General features: G+C 46.2%; 1 protein-coding gene across 5 annotated transcripts in view; it reads right to left on the bottom strand.

The window, feature by feature from the left end:
• Window positions 1-19,538, bottom strand: part of EFL1 (elongation factor like GTPase 1) — a 59,240-nt gene that overhangs the window by 17,892 nt on the left and 21,810 nt on the right. For all 5 annotated transcript variants that reach the window (XM_048482144.1, XM_048482145.1, XM_048482141.1 and 2 more), the window contains 3 exons: window positions 19,226-19,377; window positions 17,448-17,626; window positions 16,299-16,434 (listed from right to left, as the gene is read on the bottom strand). In XM_048482144.1, coding sequence (XP_048338101.1) covers window positions 16,299-16,434; window positions 17,448-17,626; window positions 19,226-19,377 — 467 coding nt within the window. The remainder of the gene's footprint in view (window positions 1-16,298; window positions 16,435-17,447; window positions 17,627-19,225; window positions 19,378-19,538) is intronic.

Here is a 19,538-nt window from a genome sequence, read left to right as displayed (position 1 = left end):
GGCACTTTTCAATCACAGGGAACGAGCACCAAGCAAATAAGTCCCCGACAGGCCTGTTCTAAAACACAAGGTTGCAATCCACACACTCGACAAAAACCGGGGTTTACTGAAGTTCCTAGGAGATATCGAACATCCCCTCAGAAGAAGTACGGAAATGGGGCTAATCCGAGCACGACGTGTCTTTGCCACAGGTGCTTCGGTCTTTAAAGTGATAACTAGCGGCATTGGCGAAGAACGCCCCAGTGGATGTAAAAAAGAAATCCAAGAAGCGGTTATTGCAAAACAACCCCAAGGCTTAACAAAAATAAATAAATAAAATAAAGCATCACAAAAAAACCCAGCAATTTTTTCCACCTGGACATATTAGAGCTAAAAAATACCAGTATTTCTGGTTTCCCAGGTTCCAAATACTGGTTCAGTATTCAGCTACAAGGGATTTTTCCTCCCAGGAATTACAATATTTCCTGGCTCCATTATTCCCTATGGGAAATCTTTTGGGATTATGCTGGGGTATGTCTGTTTTTTTAAAGGCACTTGCTAGGTCTGAGCACTCGGATTAAAAAAAACACAAACCCCAAATGAGAGAGAACTGACCCCCCACCCCGGCGCTTCTCAGCATCCGCAGCCCAGTGGGGCTGTAAGGGCACGGGAGAGGCACGGATCCTGCCTGTTGGGCTGAGCGTCTCAGACACGCAAGATCTGTCAGATCGCTGCCACCCCCTGCCCAAATGCGCTTCCATCTAATCCGGAGAACAGGTTTGATTCCCTGCTCTGCCACTTGAGCTGTAGAGGCTTATTTGGGGAACTAGATTAGCTTGTGCACTCCAACACATGCCAGCTGGGTGACCTTGAGCGAGTCACAGTTCTTCGGAGCTCTCTCAGCCCCACCCACCTCACAGGGTATTTGTTGGGGGGGGGGAGGGAAAGGAGTTTGTTAGCCCCTTTGAGCCTCCTTACAGGAGAGAAAGGGTGGGTATAAATCCTCCTCCTCCTCGCCTCATTAAACAGATTGTCTTCTAGCAGGAGATACAGGGGGTAGCAAAGGGCTTCTTTCACTTGAAAGTCAAGTTGGAAACAAAGCTGGGATAGGTCACGGGGTGGGAGATGTGACTTAAAGATCAGGTCTGCATGCTCCAGCGTGGTGTCGTGGTTAAGATCAGGTGGATTCTAATATGGAGAACCTGGTTTGATTCCCCACTCCTCCATACTTCTTGAATTGCAGTGCCCAGAACTGTACACAGTATTCAGTTCTGGGCACCGCAACTCAAGAAGGATATTGACATGCTGATTCCTGAAATAAACCAAAACTTTCCCCACTTTTGTTTGGCCCCCTCCCCTTCACTTCTGAAGGGGGCGGGACAGACAGTTTGGACCTACCCCTGTAATCTCAGCCCCCCGGCAGGAATATATAGGCAGATGGCACCATGGCTAAAGCGGAACAGGAAAGAAAGGTGGAGATTTGCATAGAGCAGAAGAGAAGGAACCATGCAGTCCCACAAGAGCCAGCATGGTGTAGTGGTTAAGAGCAGCTGGATTCTGATCTGGAAAACCGGGTTTGATTCCCCACTCCTCCACCTGAGTGGCAGAGGCTTATCTGCTGAACCAGATGCGTTTCCGCACTCCTACATTCCTGCTGGGTGACCTTGGGCTAGTCACAGTTCTCTCTGAACTCTCTCAGCCCCACCTGCCTCACAAGGTGTCTGTTGTGGGGAGAAAAAGGGAAAGGAGCTTGTAAGCCACCTTGAGTCTCCTTACAGGAGAGAAAGATGAGGCATAAATCCAAACCACCACCACCACCACCTCCTCCTCCTCCTTTCCTCCTCTTCCTCCTCTTCTTCTAGCCCAGGAGGACAGGAAGGGCATGGCAGAGGTGCACACCCCTCCTCTTCTTGCTCTAGAAGCATGTGGCAAATGCCCCCTTATGTTGCTTTCCCCAAGCAAGCTCCCCATTTAGTCTCTCTCTGCCACACAGGCGTCTCAAAAAGCTTAACCCAGCTGGCAAATCTTTCTGCTGACTAAACAAAGCTCAAGAGAGAGAGAGAGAGAGAGAGAGAGAGAGAGAGAGAGAGAGAGAGCCGTGTCATGTATCACCCACAAGCGATGGAGGCCAGGCAGAATCTCCTCCAAGACAAAGCAAAACACAGGAAGCCAACGTCAGCTGCTTTTCTGAAGGCGGCTGGGGGGGGGGGGGGGCGGCAATCTTTTCTGCTCCTTCATTTTGCCAAGGCTGCTAACACCCAGTTCACTCTCCCCCACCCCCATCATAAAAACAATCATTAGGGCAGAATGATATTAAAATGATCTGAGGAGGTAAACACCAACGGTGCTGCCTTTGAGCAAAAGAGCAACAAAGGCACTGTTTTCATGCATCCCCCTGCTCTTTTTGTCCGTAATGCTCTGGGAAAAAGCCCTCTGCAAAATGTTTAACAATTCAGCTCCGACAAACACAGGGACCCGCTTTTAAGGACTCTGGGTCTGACTGGAGCTCTGTTGTGACAGTGGCTTTTCTCTGCAATCACACCTGTGTGTGTTTGGACCTGTTCATGCGTTGAATAGAATGGAAGGCAGAATTCAATTAATATCATGTCCAGCATATGAACAGGCTACAAGCAATAGCACAAAAGCCATAACATACTAGTTCTGCCTCCGGGATGTGGCGGGCATGCTAGCTACATAATGCCTCCCATGTAGGCCTGGTATATACCCTGTTCAGGATAAAGACGACAGGAGATTTGTGAATTCATCCACCATTTACCGGACCGCCTGTGTTCTAGAATGCTCCACTGCTGGAAGAAACAGAGTCTCTGCATAAAGGTAAATAGAGAGAAGATGAGGCTAGAACCACGCTCCCTGATATGCTAGCTTTCTAAATCTCTGACGTAAAATAAAATGGTCAGTATCATAATGCTCTTGTATTGGTTATTTGGCCCTACTTTCAACACTCTGTACATTTCGGGTCACATCATCTAAAAACAACAGCAGATATTGTAAAACTAGATCAAGTTCTAGCTAGGGCAGGGGTAGGGAACCTGCGGCTCTCCAGATGTTCAGGAACTACAATTCCCATCAGCCTCTGTCAGCATGGCCAATTGGCCATGCTGGTAGGGGCTGATGGGAATTGTAGTTCCTGAACATCTGGAGAGCTGCAGGTTCCCTACCCCTGAGCTAGGGCAACCAAAACAATTAAGTGGTGGAGCAGTTGTCCTACAGGGAAAGGTACAGTTAAGGCAGAAGAAGAAGAGTTTGCATTTATCCCCCACCTTTCTCTCCTGTAAGGAGACTCAAGGTGGCTTACAAGCTCCTTTCCCTTCCTCTCCCCACAACAGACACTTTGTGAGGCAGGTGGGGCTGAGATAGTTGGGAGAGAACTGTGACTAGCCCAGAGTCACCCAGCAGGAATGTAGGAGTGCAGAAACACATCTGGTTCACCAGATAAGCCTCAGTCACTCAGGTGGAGGAGTGGGCAATCAAACTCGTTTCTCCAGATTAGAATGCACCTGCTCTTAACCACTACACCACGCTGGCTGAGTTTGGATTTACAGTCTGCTTTCTTAACTGCAGGGAGTCTCGAAGTGGCTTACGAACTCCTTCCCTTCCTCTCCCCATTAGACACCTTGTAAGATAGGCGGGGCTGAGAGTGGGGCTGAAGAACGGTGGCTGATCCAAGGACATCCAGCAGACCTCATGTGTAGGAGTGGGAAAACAAATCTGGTCCACCAGAGAAGCCTCTGCCACTCAGGTGGAGGAGTGGAGAATCAAACCCGATTCTCCAGATTAGAGTCCACCTGTCTTAACCACTACACCATGCGGCTTGAAAACTGCTTGAGGAGGTTATCCAGGGATTGAGAGTAAGAAGCTGTCAACAGGTGGGCATCAATCAGCCAACTGCACTTGAGTAGGGGAAGCAGAAAAGAGAGGCAGGGATACAGCAAAACCATCAGGTGGGAGTTTAATTTACGTGACTGGCTCTACTGGCATCACGTTAGCCAGGAAGCCGGTTCCACAGTCACCAGTGGGATTTACTTTCAAGTCAAACAACATATTAAGGATCTGCTTTGCATATCCAAGTTTCAGAACTCCAAATCTAGCAGTGACCGGAGCTTATGCTCCTAAACGCAGTTCTGCCGCCGCTTGGTTTTGATAGCCCGCAAATCAAACAAGCCAGATTTCTGACTCACTTCCTTAGGCCAAGACAACCCTCAAAAACACTTCTTGCGAGGTCACAGGCACCGGGAAGCGACATGGAAATTATAACACACATGCTTAAAAAGACTGTATTTTTCAAGTTATTCAAAAGAAAGCTTTGCGGGCAGAGCTTTGATACTTGTGGTTTCTGGGTCAGGGGCAGGGAGAGTGAGACTGTGCCCAGTTTGTCCCTCCCTTTCCCAATGAACTTTGCCCTGGTTGTTTAACCACGGCATAGCCAATGGCCTCTTTCTTTCTAAAGAGAACTGTGATGGGTCAAGCTTTCCTTGAACCCCTCCCATACACACGAAGAAGAAGAAGGAGGAGGAGGAGGAGGAGGAGGAGGAGGAGGACGACGACGACGACGACGACGAGGAGGACGACGAATTTGGATTTATACCCCACCTTCTCTCTTGCAAGGAAACTCAAGGTGGCCTACAAGCTCCTTTCCCTTCCTCTCTTAAACCTCCTTCCTATAACCATGCACTATGTAGACTTTTAAAACTACATGTCTCCCACAATATCCCTCAGCCTTTCAAAAGTCAAATCCTGGTCGGAGGTTCAGACAGGGTCCAGAAAGCTAGTGCTAACAATGGGTGAGGCAGAAGAAAAGAAGGGCTTGCCAAAGACTATGTGCTGCAAAGTTTAAAACATACACATACACAGGACAAGAAAAAAAAAACCCCTAACTTGAGAACATCTAGATTCGGGTCCAGTAGCACTTTCGAAAGCAACAAGGTTAAGCCTTTGAGGGTCAAAATGTGACGCAGTCAAGTTCTTGAAAGCTAATCCCGCCCAAAATCTTGTTGGCTTCTGTGGTGCTGGTGGGACTCAAACCCAGCTGTTTTACTGTAGGCCGACACGGCTCCCCTCTGAAACTAAACCGAGAAGTGACTGCGGCCCGCTTTCTGTAATCTGTGGCCCGCTGCTTTTGATGTGTCTGTTTCGGTTGCTCTCCAGCTCCCCGATCAAAGTCAGGCCATGCCCCTGGGGAGACTGAATCCAGCCACATCATGCCATTGAAATGCTTGTGGCAACTTTACTCAAGTCAGAGAGCATGACAGCTTTGCAAAACACTGCCGGTGCCAACTGCTTCCTTTCAACAGCGGGAGCCGGCCAAAAATCCACACCACCTCCGAGGTCATGCTTCAGCCTCCGGGGTTTGAGCTAACAAGGATAACCGAGCGCCACACCATCTGTGGGATCTCTTTTTTTAAAAAAAGAACTGTATGCTTCTACTTATTTTAAAGTTGACAGAGTTAAAAAAGAATCATAGGACACAAATCACCAGCCCGCATGTTATTTACATCCAGGACTGAAGACGGAGAACAGTTAAAAGAAAAATCTCCAACACAAGTTAAGCCCAGTTCTGATGTAACATTTCCAGATCGCTTAAATATAGCTGAGGGCTTGACCGGGCTTGCCGGAACAGCTACGCTCTTTCTAAGCCCACTGGCTTCCATGTACTTAGAAACTTCCATGGCCCAGGCTAGCCTGATCTCATCAGACTTTGGAAGCTAAAGGGGGTCAGTCCAGGTTAGTATTTGGATGAGAGACCGCCACAGAAGTCCGCCTTTGCAACATAGAGGCAGGTAGTGGCAAACCAACTCTGTCTCAATTCTTGACCACCCTATGGAGTTGCCACAATTCTGCTGACACCTGACAGCACCTCCCACCACCAGTTAAAATTCTGCTTAGGTCAGCATAGTATCTAGAAGAAAAACAGTTTGGATTCATACCCCATCTTTCTCTCCTGTAAGGAGACTCAAAGGTGGCTTACAAGCTCCTTTCCCTTCCTCTCATCACAACAGACACCTTGTGAGGCAGGTGGGGCTGAGAGAGTTCAGAGAGAACTGTGACTAGCCCAAGGTCACCCAGCAGGAATGTAGGAGTGCGGAAACGCATCTGGTTCAGCAGATAAGCCTCTGCCACTCAGGTGGAGGAGTGGGGAATCAAACCCGGTTCTCCAGATCAGAATCCAGCTGATCTTAACCACTACACCATGCTGGCTCTTGTGGGATTGCATGGTTCCTTCTCTTCTGCTCTATGCAAATCTCCACCTTTCTTTCCTGTTCAGCTTTAGCCATGGTGCCATCTGCCTATATATTCCTGCCGGGGGGCTGAGATCACAGGGGTAGGTCCAAACTGTCTGTCCTGCCCCCTTCAGAAGTGAAGGGGAGGGGGCCAAACAAAAGTGGGAAAAGTTTTGGTTTATTTCAGGAATCAGCATGTCAATATCCTCTTGAGTTGCTGCGCCCAGAACTGAATACTGTGTACAGTTCTGGGCACTGCAATTCAAGAAGGATATTGACAAGCTGGAATGGGTCCAGAGGAAGGCATCAAAAATGGTCAAAGGTCTGGAATCCATGCCCTACAAGGAGAGACTTAGGGAGCTGGGGATATTTAGCTTGGTGAAGAGAGAGTTAAGAGGTGAAATGATAGCCATGTTTAGATATTGGACGGGATGTCCAAAACCTTATTTGGAGGTTTTGAAAGAGGCTGGATGGCCATCTGTCAGGAGTGCTTTGATTGTGTGTTCCTGCATTGCAGGGGGTTGGACTTGATAGCCCTTGGGGTCTCTTCCAACTCAATGATTCTGTGTCTGCTTCCATACAGGAAGAGGGGTGTGGCTTGCTGGTAGAACATCTCTGTGCAGACTGAAGAGACCTGGTTCAAACCCTGTTACCTCCAGTTGACTGATCTCAAGTGGATGAGCTGAGAAAGGATTCCTAACTGGGACACTGGAGAGACAGCACCAGTAAGGGTTATAAAATACTGGGAGTTTGGTGCAGAGAGTTTCCTATACTCTGATTTGCTTCTCGAAGGTAAGGCAGTGTGTATTTCAAGAACCCAAATGATTAAAAAAGATAGTTAAATAACTCTAAACCATATATGTTGTGATGCCAGAGACGCACAAGCAAATGGGTTAGGTTTCTTTTATTTTAAAGAAAATAGGTTTCTTTTCAAAAGTAATGCTTTGCTTTCAAGCATTCTCATGTTTCTCCTTCTCCATTAGTAAACACTACGTTAAAATACTGAAATTAGGTACTGACAGAAGGTAATAAGATAGCAGTTATTTCATTTCCCTGGTAAGAGACCTCTTTGAAATGAGACCATCAGCACAGCATTGCGACACCAGGTGTACATATGCCTGAAGTCATAAAGATTAAAAAGTATGGCCTTTAAAATTGTGAATGTGTGCGTTTGATGACAAGTGCAAACTATTTGGATTGAGTATGCGTGAGCTTCAATAGAACATCATTCATTTTTAAAATTTATTATCATAAGGTGCAGTCATGACCACCACCTTAAGAATTAAAAACTCATACAAGGATTAAAACAATTCAAGAAAAGAGGCCCAATCAATGGCAAATAATTAGGAGATCAAAATGGGCTGTTCAGATTCATGGACCGTCACATGCCTCCAAACCCCAACAAATAATCACCAATTGCCTGTGGAGGACCTGCTCTGCCATGTGAGCTTCCCAAATAATCTGCCCAGCCATGGTGGGGAAAAAAGGCGCAGGTTTTTATGTACCTGTGTTCTGATCCGCAAGGTCCTTATACTGCTGCATTGCTTACAACGCTCACAATGAAAGAGACACAGCCTTAATGCGTTGCCAGACAGCTGCTGAGGGTCTCGCTTTGCTACAATAAAGGGAAAGCAACACAACCGACTGAGAAATCTACTCCACTGGCATTGCAAGCAAACAAAGGGCAATAAATCCAACTGCACGAACACGGCAGCCCAAATACACAGGAGGCAAGGGGTTCAGCCTCAGCCACTGCAGGAGAAGGGTGGAATTTGGATCCCTGTGCAAATTCGGCATCTGCTTTTGCAGTCTGGACAGAATACACCTGAGTAGAGATTGCAAACTGGAAGGCTAAAAGCAAACAGGGCTGACAGACATGTTCAGGCATGAAATAATAACACGATCGAGAACTTTTTAGGTTGTGTTGCTGACAATAAAAAAGCTCTGCTTAATTTGTTTCTATTCTCACCCCACAACCTTTCGGCAAACAAAATATAAGCTCCTGTTATTCCACAACAGACAAAACAGTAGAGCTCCTTTTGTTTCCTGGAGAGCGTTCTTTGAACAGCAAATTGCTGAGAAAGGCCGCCCTCCTGCGTTCATGGGCACTGGCTGAGCTGGGATGCTTTGAAATGCTGGAACAGCTTCAAGCTGGCTACCGTTGGTGAGCAAACAACCGATTGGCCACATGAAATCAAGCCACCCATTGTCTGTGCAGAAAGAGAAACAACAGCCCAGCCAGCACCACTGTTCCTAGGTGTAAGTGGGTAAGCAGCAACCTGGAAAAGCCACTCGAATGACTTTAAAAACAGCATTCCTGCTTCCAGATGCTCCTTTGCACTGGGCAGAGGTGACATATGGAAAAGCTCACCAGCGGACAGAAGGAAACTCAGAATATCTGTCTGATTGCCTGTGATGAATTTAAGCCACCTTAGGGCTTGCTCATTGCAAACCGGTGCTCAGCAGGAATAAAATAATTTGTTTTCAGCGCACAAATTAATGTTGGCCATAAAAGGCCGCCAACAAAGTAGTGGCAAATTCGTTGCTTTTTTAAAAAAAGGTTTCACGTCAATTTTAGGAGTGAGGGAAAAAAATAAGTTCCAGGCCAAAATGCTTTTAACAAGCAGATGTAAAGAACGGTTTCCTGTTTTTCCCGTTTGAAGGAACGATCTTGCTCAATCGCTCAGGTTACCAGTCAGATTTTACTTTCTCCTCATGTCTCTCCCCTTCCCCCTTTTTTTGTTTCGTCACATAAAGGATAAATTACTGGACTATTTGATTCTTCACCCTAAAGTATCAAAACAGAAGTTGCGAAATAATTTCCTTTCCAGTCTCCTGAGGCTGTTCTGCCTTGCAAGAGGGGAAAACATCCGATACCAATTCCCTCTGCTCTCTTCACCTTTCTCACCCCCTAAGAGAACATCCAGAATTTTGAAACTTTAATCCTTCCTAAATCACTGCAACCGGGCTCCTGCGATGCAATCAGCACATGTTGTAATCGAAACAGAAAACTGTGTTGGGCCAGGCTTGAGTGAGAACACAATACTTATCTCCCTTTGTGCACCAGCACAGCAAATTTAGCACTAAAACTGCACACGGTAGCCAAACACTGCTCAGTTATCCATGTTCTACTCTCTTCCGAGTTTGAGTACTGCAATACCCTCCATGTGAGGCTGCCCTTGAAGACTGTTTATAGATCTCAACTGGACCAGAATGCAGTAGCAAGGCTGCTAACTGGAGCAATCTACTGGGAACACAAGCTCTAGAAGGACATCACTAGCTTCTGGACCTAATTCACAGTACTAATCATTACCTATAGGTCTTACAGAAGACAGCATGGCATAGCAGTTAAGAGCAGTGGACTCTATTCCCTATTCCTGCACATGAAGCCTGCACAGTTCTTGCAGAACCTTTTCAGTCCCACCTACCTCACAAGGTGTCTTTTGTGGGGAGGAGAAGGGAAGATGATTGTAATCTGTTTTGAGATTCCTTAAAGGGAAAGAAAAGCAGGGTATACAAACCAACAGTTCTTCTAAACACTCCAGTTAGTACCACCCATGCCCAAAGGATAGCCAGCCTTGAAATATGGCGGACGGCTCCCTTTGGGAAGGCCTTTGGGTTCTGCTATCACAGCGGCATCAGCTCACTTTCAGCCTTCTTCTTTGAACTGCAGGCACAAAGCAGAGACACTCCGTTTTCCTGGCCATCCAGTGAACAGCAAATTTATTTTCACATGGTTGCCTTTCAACAGATGTTTTTATTGGTGATTACTGGTACTGTTCTTAATTTTGCAATCAGGTTTTTTTGTATGTTTGCAAGCCATAACAGGGCCTTTAAGCATGTACACTGAAGTCTGTCATAATAGCCTCCTTGAAGATTAAGGCATGTTAGCATGGTGTAGTGGTTAAGAGCAGGTGGATCCTAATTTGGAGAACTGGGTTTGATTCCCCACTCCTCTGCCTGAGTGGCAGAGGCTTATCTGGTGAACCAGATGTGTTTCCACACTCCTACATTCCTGCTGGGTGACCTTGGGCTAGTCACAGTTCTCTCAGAACTCTCTCAGCCCCACCTGCCTCACCAGGTGTCTGTTGTAGGGAGAGGAAGGGAAAGGAGCTTGTAAGCCACCTACAGTCTCCTTACAGGACAGAAAGGTGGGGTATAAATCCAAACTCTTCTTCTATAGCATAAACTTTTTCCTGATCACTCAATATCAGGAAATCTTTAAAAGTTCTGAAGATTTGACACACACACCCCTTCCTTTTACGGCACTGGTCTCAGGTACATCCCAAGCTTAATGCCAGTCATGGCTTTCTTGAAACCCACGTCTAAAGCCAGTTTGCAAGTCCCAGTTGAAGGTTCTCTCTGCAGGATCACAAACAGAGAAAATTCTCTCCACATCGACTGTCTTCGATCTCTTAACTGGAGATGCCTGGGATTGAGAGAGACAACGTAAGAGGTGCCCTTCCGGATCAGAACAGTGGTTCATCGAATCCAGCATCCTATCTCACCCAGTGACCAATCGGTTCTTCTGGAGGGCCAACAACAGGGCATGGAGGCTGAGGCCTTCCCCTGATGTGCTCTCTTTGGGCTGGGATTCAGATGTTTATTGTCTCTTATCATGGAGGTTCCCTTTAGTCAACATGGTTAGTAGCCACTGATAGACTCATCCTCCATAAATTTGTCAGATCCCCTTTTGAGGTCATCTGTGCCTATAGCCTATAGCTTCATCGTCGGCAGCAAATCCCACATTTTAATGTCTCGTCGTGTAACATGGTATTTCATTTTTTCCGTCCTGCTGCTCATCACCTTTGCTGGATACCCTCAAGTTCTCATATTTCGGAAGATGTTTTCTTTGTGCACTGTTTTGTAAAACTCATGTCTTTCCCTTAGTCGTCTCTTTCATAAAGTGAAAAGTCTCAGACTCTTCCAGGTGCTTCATAGAATCATAGAGTTGGAAGAGACCTCAAGGGCCAACAAGTCCAACCCCCTGTCATGCAGGAACACACAATCAAAGCATTCCTGACAGGTGGCCATCCAGCCTCTCTTTAAAAACCTCCAAAGAAGGAGACTCCACCAGCCTCCGAGGTCGTGAATTCCACTGTCGAACAGCCCTTACTGTCAGGAGGTTTTTCCTGATGTTTAGGTGGGATCTCTTTTCCTTCACCTTGAACCCATCACGCCTGGTCCTAGTCTCTGAAGCAGCAGAAAACAATCTCCTTATCACCTGGGTTACCCTCTTCTATACTTTTTCCAGCTCTGTAATGTGCTTTTTAAGAGACGGTGGCCAGAACTACACAAAGTATTCTCAATGAGGCTGTGGCATTAAAATACTAGCTGTTTTATTTTCGCTGTCTTGCACAGAAGTTCGCCTTTGTCACCACTGCAAGCAATGCATGACGCCCATCGATAAGTGGAGTCCTCTTTGCTAGTTGCAACAGTTATGCCAAAAGACAGGATGTTCCCTGGATAGCAGAGAAGGGTGAAGAAGGCTTTCGGAACAGAAGTACCACTGAAGAATTACGGCGTGACCTGATCAGAAAGGAACTAAGTCTGACATTTGCTTTGGGTTGCCTAAACTGCGAACACAACAGAGAATCTGTGCAATATTGCAACACAATTAAAAACAAATGTTTCTATTCAGAACTTGATAGCGGATCAGCACTAAGCCTCCTGGACTCCTCTGGTTGTCTTGATTGCTCTTGAAAATTCTCCGTTTGCAGATGGTTTAAGTTTAGAAGGCCCCATTAGATCCCTATATGTACCCGAGGCAGAGATATCTGGCATCTCTCTGAAAACAAGAATTGCCAATCACACAGTATTTGTCTTAGTTTCTAGTACAAAAATTTTTTGTTGTTGAATGACAGCCAGCTGAAAATTTCCAAATAGAGAGCCTTCAGGCTGATTCACACATTCAAAACTGGCTCTGTGCAATGTGTCAGAAACCATCTGCGGTTATAATGTGTGAATGTGTGCAAACTGGCCGGATTCCCATTGAACCAAATGGGCAGCTATTTCTGTAGCAGAGGAATGTGAGAACCCAGCCCAAGAACTATTCCTGCACTACTACGAACAGAACTTCCTCCATCTTGCTCTCCCCTCCCCCTTGCTGATTTCCCTCCTTGAACTTTGCTGAATTCCGATTAGAATGAGAAATTCAGCACTCGGGTTATCACTCGAATGCCTGGTTTTTTGTTGCTGTTGTTAGTAACGTTTATTTATTTGGAAAATGTCTATGCTGCCTCTCCAGAGAACGTGCTCAAGATGGTTTACAAAACAAAACATAAATCACCATAAGAGCTATGAAAACTCACCGTTCAAATCACAACAGAGCAATAAAACATGAACAGTGGATCGGACACATTTCTCAGGCTGAAAAGGGGCTATGAAATGATGCTAAGGAGACCTCAGTTAGAAGGCTGGGGAAAAAGAAAGGCATTGGCCTGGTAGTGGAAGGAGAAGAATTTGGATTTATACCCTGCCTTTCTCTCCTGCAAGGAGACTCAAGGTGGCTTACAAGCTCCTTTCCCTTCCTCTATTTGCAACAGACACCTTGTGAGGTAGGTGGGGCTGAGAAGGTTCTGAACAAACTGTGACTAGCTCAAGGTCACACAGCAGCCTTCATATGTAGGAGTGGGGAAACAAATCCAGTTCACCAGATAAGAGTCTGCCGCTTACGTGCACAAGTGGGGAATCAAACCCGGAGGGCTTACAACACAGGACTACAAAACAGCTGGTCCCAGGAGTTAGTGTTCTTTCCTGTGGGGCCTTTGATAATCTCAGCACCATACTCATATTTTCTCCCCATCAAATGAAAAAAACTTCTCAGATGTATGCATAAAAAGCAACCCTGAACAGAGACACCTGCTTATTTCAACAGCTCCTCAACACACAGTCACAACTGTGGCATTCAGAGTTTTTTAAATCATGTTGGGGTTACTCATCTGTCTAAATACCCTGGACATGCAGACTTGCATCCAATCACACACTTCCTCTAACAGAACACATGACAACAATCTCTGTCAACACTCCCCCCTCCCTGGTTTCTGCAGACTTCCATTTTGGTTTTTTTGGAAGGGAGAGGGGTGCTGACCCACAAGAACAAAATTTCAGGGTCTCTGAAAGCTGCAGAAGGAAACAACAGTCCCATTCTGTACAATCTGTGATTAATCAGATAATTACCAGAGTTTCATTTTTCCTATACTTTTATCCAGGGCTGACCTCCATGTGTAAAATTCTTGAATTAAGAGACAGAAAGGCCCTTTCTGCACGAGCCAATAAACACAGGTGAAGGGCAGGATAAAACCTAGCTTGGGGGGGGGGGGGATTTCACACGGAATCCACTCCTAATGCTAGTCTGCTCCAGGTGCCCCCCCGCCCCCCCCGATTTTTCAAGAATCACACTATCTGCTATTCTTTTGTTTTAACGCGCCTCACGGTCGTGGCCAAACTAACAGCCGAGGAGGCGCATTATGCAGCTGCGCTTTCCCTTTTTTTGTTTACCTCCTGGCTTCCATCTGCGGAACCACGGAGGCACTTCTGGGCACAGCCAGGCTCTGGGGGTTCATCTGTGACTGCCTGCGTAGATGCACATCAGTGGAATGCAAGGAAAAAAAGATGCGCCTCTGTGCAAAGGCAGGTCAGTGGCCCGCATTACCTCTGGGGCCGTCCACATGGAGGCGTGCAAACAGCCCAGGGCTGCATCGGGCTCGTGTACCCCAGCTGCACCCCATGTTTATTGGCCCGTTCAGAAAGGGCCAAAGAGAGACAACAGCATTACCAACAGGCGAATGAACATCTTCATTCTAAGTCACTCTAAGTCATTCTAAGTCATTCTAAAACACATGGGAAATCCAGGTATATGTTATGGTAACAATGGGCATTCTATCTCTCTTCTGAGTGGGATTTGACACCAATAGTCCTGGGAAGTCAACTAGGTAGGTTATTTTATTAGGTTTTACAAAATTAAATTCAACTCCTATTTAAATAGAGAATAGGCTTGCTAGCTTTCCATTTTAGTGGGGAAGGGCAAACATTAAAAAAAGGATCAGCTAAGCTCTGCTTGATCATTCATAAATGCAACCCACACTTCTAAGAATAAGACACTTATATTAGAAAGGGAAGGCAAATCAACTCTTTGAAATAAATTCTGCTTTTAAAACCTACTGTCAACATTCAAGAAACATGACTACTAGACGTTTTAACAAAACAGGGCACAGCAATCATAAAAAAATCCCACAATATCTAATCAAAACCAGTATGGATGAAACAGGAATAGAGTGATAACTGTCCCTCCCTCCCCACCAACTTTAATAAAAAAAAATAAATGTGTATCAGATGGCTTCTGAGGCAGCACTTTAAAATCATGTGAGTTAGAAGACATCTGGAGCAGATTTTAACTTTCCATGGTAAACAAAGATTTGGAAGGTGAATTTAATTTCCCGCATATTTTAGAAGATCAACATCTATTCCAAGGGGTATCTACTACCAACTTCTCTCACAAAAACCACAGCACACTAAAAATAAATGAATTGTTACCCACTTAAATGTAGCATGTTCCAGTGAGCAGGCTAAACATCTAACACAAAAAAGTTAGCAGATCAATTTCTCTCTGCTGAATGGAGGAATAGATGAAGCCCTAAACATTACAGGCTCTGAAATTTTTTAATTTTTGCTTTATGCGGGTACACTTTTTTTGGAGACATAAATTTCTGTTTGAATGAATCACACATAATACAAAATAAAGTCAGACCAGCATTCTGTTCATCTGTTTTTATGCTCCCTGGCAGTGGCTCAGCATGGCTCTAGATAGCGGAAGGGCCTGCTCAAACCCTACTGTTAGAGCTTAAATTGCAGATACAGAGGCATTGGGCAGTTAAGAAAGGCTTGCTCAATTTCTTCTTGGCTGCTGAAAAGCCTCGGTCAATTACATTTTTGAGACACAGGGAGAGCGTGCAGCGTGCTAGTTTGGATGGAATCACTGAGACCAAGAACGTGAATCTTTGGAAGGGAGCACCTTTGAGCAGCCACAGAACAAAAGGATAGGATTTTCCTGCCTGAGAAGAAATAAAAGAAGATGCTCTGCTCAAAGGCTGGGGATTTTAAGGTAGCATCTTTAGAAGGAATACTCCATTGCAAAGTAAAGGCAGTAAATAGTTCGTTTTTAAGCAAGCCCTGCCCTATCCTGACCCCTTTGGATTTCAGAAGCCAAACAGAGTCAGCAATGGTCAACATTTGAGGGGGAGACCACCAAGAAAGGCCAGCAGCCCCATCCGGCGGGTGTTTGTGTTTGTGTGTGTGTGTGTGAATCAGTTGGTGCGGGATTGGTTCAGGGGGGTGGCCAGTGGAGGAGCCAACATTAGGCTGCTCCCTCTCAGCCACTGGCCCCATTGTGCCGGTGACCAGGGCTGCGGGCTTACACCACCAAAAAGGTGGCACAAGTCTATCCAGCCCAAAAGCGGCTTCCTGGTGGCAGAGATGCTTTTTAGAAAGCCTTTTTGGGGGGCGTGGCTCCAGTGCCGTGGACCCTTGGATGGGGCTGCCTGTTTGTTACACAGAGGAAAGTAATGACAAGCCAAACTCTGCTGGTCTCTTATTTTGGACACCACATAGACCTGGTGTCTCCATGACCCACCTGTGACTTGACGGCCCACTGTTATTACAGCCACACCCACGTCAGCATGAAATACAAGTGCTCGACCACCGGTGGGGGTCCTCACATCTGAGCCCATGCACACATTAAGTGCTGATAATCCAAGGCAAAGTTAGCCCCCTAAATAGCAGCAATGAAAGATGCTTGCTTGTGGGAGTTCTTCAGTTTGATTTCCAGGGTGAGGCGTTGGGATAACAGCTTCCCGCCAGTGGAGAACGGCACTCTCCCAGACAGACCAACAGCTGGATTCTAATAGAAGGCAGCTTTACGTGCTCATGAGATCCAACCCACCCCAGGAGCCTCTCTAAGACAGAACAACGTCAGAACCAACTCACAACACTGCTGACGCAACGTCTAGCTGTGATGGCACCTTCAGCCCCGGTGTCATTTTGATCACACCCCTAGAACGGAGTCAAGTCGAGCGCTCTTACCTAACACGTTTCCCACGGGCACCTCCTCCAGCTGCTGCTGTTCTCTTCCCATCAGTAAGTAAAGATCTTCTAAAGTGCAACAAGCCAAATGAGGTACTGGCGGCAGGTCATCGGCAGCACAACACCCTACGGGCATCTAGAGGAGAAGGCAGGGAAAGATTGCTGAGTAGCAGAGACCGCTGAGTAACAGAAGAAGAAGAGTTAGGATTTATATCCCACCTTTCTCTCCTGTAAGGAGACTGAAGGTGGCTTACAAGCTCCTTTCCCTTCCTCTCCCCACAACAGACACCTTCCAAAAACCTGTGACCAGCCCCCAGAAGGAATGTAGGAGTGCAGAAACCCCCAGCAGGAATGTAGGAGTGCAGAAACACCTCTGGTTCACCAGATAAGACTCTGCCACTCAGGTGGAGGAGTGGGGAATCAAACCCAGTTCTCCAGATTAGAATCCACCTGCTCTTAACCACTACACCATGCTGGCTCTCGCTGCTAGACAAATTCTTCATCCACACCCCAGTGAAACATACAAAGAACAACATTCTTACTTTTCAGGGGGATGCAGGTTAAAGAAAATGGACTACAAGATTATCAGGGATAAAAAAGAAATGGAATACTAAATCAGCACAGTGCACTGGATGTGAAACATCAAGCTACACTGCAGCAAGATTTCCCAAAAGTGTCTCCAGCCCACCCATTCTTCACGGCCCCCCAAGTGTCAGACTCTCGAACGTGGAAATAACAGAGACCGTAGGAAAGTCCTAAAGCAGTTTATTAAAGCTAGAGAGCTTAGATCCAGAGACTATATCCTTCAACCCCACCCCACCGCCCCGCCGTTTTGCCCCACACCAAATGTCCCTTACAGTTTCTACAACATTTGCACTACAGAGCTTCAAAGAATCTGGGAACCGTTCACACCTTCTTGCAGATGAGCTGGCGCCAGGAGGTTGCCAGGAAGGGAAGAGGGAAAGAGGAAAGCATTTACAGGAAAACATTTGCAATTCTTACACAGCAAGACATCTGGGCACTGACAGGCATGGTCCTGACACCAAGCTTGTAACTTCAAAAACAGCACAAGCTGCTCTGGGGAAAAGGTAACACTACCAAAGCCCATGGAAGCCCAGAGGAACCTTTTCTTTTTCCAGAGCATCTCACCTTGTGAAGTGATTCAGCGGGATCATATTTTGGCCCAAGAACGAAGAGTTTTCGCCCCTTCTTCACAACTCCACTGAAGACCCTCGCAAAAGCTACAAAAGCCTCCTTGGTTTCAGCTTCTTGCTTCACAGCTGCCACCGTCACAGCCTCCGTTTGAGTGACAGGGGGCTGATCATCCTCTAATGGAGAGTCAAAAAGTATCCTTACACACTTCCGTATCGTTTCATTCTGCGTTCTAATGCAGTGTTCATTCACCATACACAACATCCCAACAGCACTATATTGATAATTATATACTGGATTTTTAAAAGATGGAGATTGAGTCTACTTGTGAAGAAGAAGAAGAAGAAGAAGAAGAAGAAGAAGAAGAAGAAGAAGAAGAAGAAGAAGAAGAAGAAGAAGAAGAAGAAGAAGAAGAAGAAGAAGAAGAAGAAGAAGAAGAAGAAGAAGAAGAGGAGGAGGAGGAGGAAGAAGAGGAAGAAGAGGAAGAAGAAGAGGAAGAAGAAGAAGAAGAGGAAGAAGAGGAAGAAGAAGAAGGAGGAGGAGGAGAAGAAGAAGGAGGAGGAGAAGAGGAGGAAGAAGAGGAGGAGGAGGAGGAGTAGTTTGGATTGATACCTCATCTTTCTCTTTGGATTGATACCTGTAAGGAGGCTCAAGGTGACCTACAAGCTTCTTTCCCTTCCTCTCCCCACAACAGACACCTTGTGAGGTTGGTGGGGCTGAGAGAGTTCTGAAAGAACTGTGACTAGCTCAAGGTTACCCAGCAGGAACGTAGGAGTGCGGAAACGCATCTGGTTCAGCAGATAAGCCTCTGCCACTCAGGTGGAGGAGTGGGGAATCAAACCAGGTTCTCCATATTAGAATCCACCTGCTCTTAACCACGACACCATGCTGGAGCATGCAGACCTGATCTTTAAGTCACATCTCCCATCCTGTGGCCTATCCCAGCTTTGTTTCCAACTTGACTTTGACCTTCAAGTGAAAGAAGCCCTTTGATACCCCCTGTATCTCCTGCTAGAAGACAACCTGTTGAATGAAGCATCCAAAGAGTTTGGCGTGGTAGAAGAAGATGAGCTAATCCTAGCAGGTATTAAGACAACGACAGCCAGAGTCCAGAGCTGGTTCTCCAGGGCTCTCAATGGATTCCTTGCAAAGTTGACTTCCCTCTTTGAAATTCTTTAACAAGATCAGTAAGCCTTGTTTGTCTACCAGAACTTCTGGCTGGCTATGAACGGCAGTCATCTTGGAGGGGGTGGTTATATGGGGTTTGTTTTTGTTTGTTTTAACTTGCAAGGTTTTAATTGCTGCTGTAAGCTGCCTTGAGCCATGAGGAAAAAGCAGGGTAATAAATGCTCTAATGACTAGACTTTTTTTTCCAGCAGCTCTGGAATTATTACCAGTTTTAATTCAAATCAATTTTATCATTTCTTGGAAAAGTGTCCAACAGCCAATTCACATGCTCTGATGATTAAGAAGTGACTGCAAATTGCATCCTCTGCCATCAGGTCACAGCTGACTTATGGTGACCCTGCAGGGTTTTCAAAGCAAGATACACTCAGAGGTGGTTTGCCATTGCCTGCCTCTGCGTCATGACCCACGTATTCCTCGGAGCCCTCCCATCCAAATACTAACCAGGGCCTGGAATGAGTATGTGACTGTCCCAAGGTCACCCAGCAAGCTTCCACAGCGCAAGTGGGGATTAGAACCTTACTCTAGAGGGATCATTGTTTGCAATAAAAACTTTTTGATGTATTCAGCTACCTGTTTTCTTCCCATACCTTTTGTCACTTCGGCCTTCATGGCTTGGTCCACCGGGTTTTCTCCAGCTCCTGCCTGCGCCAACTCCTGCCCTTGAGTAGCTGCCAACTTTTCAGCATGCCGCCGCCTTACAAGTTCACGTCTCTGCTCCATTTCTTCTTGTGTCAGAGGCCTATGCACCATTCAAAACAGAGTTACTGATTTAAACCGTTCTTATATTGCATTTTGACCCAAATAGCACCCCCCACCCCGGTGGCAAGTGCCAAAATATTTCCACACTAAAACAGCATTTAAAATTAAGTATATATAAAACAATTATATAAAAATGTATAA

Source organism: Sphaerodactylus townsendi, linkage group LG17, assembly GCF_021028975.2.
Source record: "Sphaerodactylus townsendi isolate TG3544 linkage group LG17, MPM_Stown_v2.3, whole genome shotgun sequence".
Classification (NCBI taxonomy): Eukaryota; Metazoa; Chordata; class Lepidosauria; order Squamata; family Sphaerodactylidae; genus Sphaerodactylus; species Sphaerodactylus townsendi.
The sequence above is the reverse complement of the archived record's forward strand: the minus strand, read 5'-3'. Positions and strand labels throughout refer to the sequence as shown.